This window comes from Cottoperca gobio, chromosome 22 (assembly GCF_900634415.1).
Source record: "Cottoperca gobio chromosome 22, fCotGob3.1, whole genome shotgun sequence".
Taxonomy (NCBI): domain Eukaryota; kingdom Metazoa; phylum Chordata; class Actinopteri; order Perciformes; family Bovichtidae; genus Cottoperca; species Cottoperca gobio.
In genome coordinates this window covers 2292501-2295000 of record NC_041376.1, presented here as the reverse complement: position 1 = coordinate 2295000, position 2500 = coordinate 2292501, and the positions used below count along the sequence as shown (strand labels likewise).

Here is a 2500-nt window from a genome sequence, read left to right as displayed (position 1 = left end):
CTGGGTAAACTGGTCGGCGTAGCTCCGACCCCTGAAGTCGTAGCTGCTCAGTCGAGCGGATCTTCTCTGGCGGCTGATCCTCCGAGCCATCAGACGTCTCTAAACAAGGAGAAGCTGCAGGAAGAAATCGTCCGATTGCGAATTCAGTTGGCCGAGAGGGAAAACGTCATCCGGACTCTTCAGGAGAACAACCACCGGCTCTCCAACTCAGCGTCTGCCACAGAGAGCGAGCAGAGAAGTCAGGCCGATGACGTGCGGCTGGTCAGAGAAAGACTGGAGGCCCTGCAGAGGTCCGTGAGGGAGAAAGACCTGCTCATCAAAAGCAAAGGCGACCAGCTGAGTCACGTCAGCGACTCACTGCGTAACCGCGAGAACGACAACGAGGTGCTGAAGCAGGCCGTGACCAACCTGAAGGAGCGCGCTCTTATTCTAGAAATGGACGGGAGGACGCTGAGGGAGGAGAACGAGCTGGTCGTCTCACGCTCTCGAGAGAAAGAGTCGGAGTTCAGAGCGCTGCAGGAAACCAACATGCAGGTTTCACTCCTGCTGAGAGAGAAGGAGTTTGAGCTGAGCGCAGTGAGCGAGAAGTCTGCAACTGTGGAGAGGATGCTCAAGGACAAGGAGCAGGTCAGTTGGGAGCTTCAGAACGATTATGTTTCTCTTTAGGACACATTATAACTCTCAGCAGAGAGAGGAACCTGTCTTACCTTGTGTCTTCTTGTGCTGATGTGCTGCAGGGTAAGTCTGGTGAACTGAATCAACTCCTGAACGAACTGAAGTCCATGCAGGAGAAAGCGGTGGCGTTCCAGCAGGAGAGGGATCAGGTGATGATGGCACTCAAGCAAAAGCAGATGGAGACCACCGCAGTGCAAACCGAGGTATGAGGACGCAAGATATTAATCTGTGAAGATGTTGCATCATCCCAGCGTCTCAAAGTCCAGCTGACGTCTTCAAATGTCTTGTGTTGTCACTTCAAAAACTGAGAGAAGCATCAAACCTCTGTTTCCTTCACAGCTTCAGCACATGAGGGACAAAGAGCAGCGTCTGAAGCTGGAGCTGGAACGGTTGCGTAACCACCTCCTGGAGATCGAGGACTCGTACACGAGAGAAGCCGTCGCCGCAGAGGACCGCGAGACGGAACTACGCAGGAGAGTGACGCTGCTGGACGAGAGACTGGCCACGTCCTCCAGCGCCGTGGAGAACGCCAGGTTAGCAGAAACTGAAACTGTGTGTGTGTATGTGTGCGTGTGTGTGTGTGTGTGTGTGTGTGATATGACAAATACAAATACAAATCATCAGGAATCTTTTAACCCCTTACCTCTCACCTGAATGTAACCCTTTACCTGTCCTCCAGCCAACAGGCCAGCATGCAGGTGGAGTCTCTGCAGGAGCAGCTGAGCGGTGCAGTGAATCAGAGGGACGACGCACTCATCCACCTCAGAACCTCGCAGGAGCAAGTCAACCAGTACGCAGTGTCGCTCTCCAACCTGCAGATGGTGCTGGAGCAGTTTCAACAAGGCAAGGCCGCCGCGTCCACGTGAACGCAGCACCAGTCCTCATGTCACCCGTAGTAATTGTCTCTTCCCCCTTCAGAGGAGAAAGCCATGTACTCGTCAGAGCTGGAGCGGCTGAAGAAGGAGAAGGACGAGTGGAAGAGAAAAGCTGTGAGGCTGGAGGACCAAGCGTCCGCCCTGCAGGTGAAGCAGTAACTGAGCACATTTACTTTATGTTCAGATCCTTTACTGAGGTACAGGTATTAATATCACCGGGTAGAAATACTCCAGTACAAGTCAAATAAGTATTTAAGTATAATCAGGAAAATGTACTTTAAGTATTAAAAGTTCCTCAAAATGATATTAAAATAATTAAAATCTTTTTACATGAAGAATGACGTAAACGATTCTAAAATAAATACATTTAATCTGCATTAAAACATCAAATTCAACTCGTTTTGTCTGGAAACAATCTTAATTTGTAAAATAAATATAAGATGTTAAATAAATGTGTTGAAGTAAAAAGTCGAACATTTCCCTCTGAGATCGCGGAGTAGAAGTAGAAGTGGCTCCAACAGAAAGTAAAGTGCGTTACATCCCACACCTGCAGACGTGCTGCCAACACGTGCCACTTGATGACGCTGCAGATTTACTGTTGTGCTCTCCGTCAGATTAACCTCGACGAGGCCACCGCTGCCCTGGAGTCGGCGTCTCGCCTCACAGATCAGCTCGATCTGAAGGACGAGCAAATGGAAGAGCTGAACAAACAAGGTGAGCTGCAGCCAGGTGTGTGTGTGTGTGTGTGTGTGTGTGTGTGTGCACCTGAGGGGAAGACGAGTCTCAGAGCAACTACCTCTGCTCCCCGTCTCCCAGCCTGTTTTACTTTAGTTCTTATCGTCGTCTGACGAACAGCTCGTTGCTCCAGAGGTTCAGTTCTTTATGTTTCTCTCACGTTCAGATTGGGTCTTTACATTCTCAGACGGCCGTCCAGACATTGTGTTCCTTCA

At 50.1% G+C, this 2500-nt stretch overlaps 1 protein-coding gene across 2 annotated transcripts in view; it reads left to right on the top strand.

Annotated features, from left to right (window-relative positions):
• trip11 (thyroid hormone receptor interactor 11) overlaps window positions 1-2500 on the top strand; it is a 21658-nt gene that overhangs the window by 12233 nt on the left and 6925 nt on the right. Inside the window, exons 11-16 of one of the 2 annotated variants that reach the window (XM_029460132.1) lie at window positions 1-627; window positions 738-878; window positions 1015-1208; window positions 1355-1518; window positions 1594-1697; window positions 2165-2264. The exon at window positions 1-627 is cut by the window's left edge and continues 2400 nt beyond it. In XM_029460132.1, the coding sequence (XP_029315992.1) occupies window positions 1-627; window positions 738-878; window positions 1015-1208; window positions 1355-1518; window positions 1594-1697; window positions 2165-2264 (1330 nt within the window). Of the gene's footprint in view, window positions 628-737; window positions 879-1014; window positions 1209-1354; window positions 1519-1593; window positions 1748-2164; window positions 2265-2500 lie in introns of those variants that run through there. The other variant, XM_029460133.1, reaches the window with a different exon arrangement.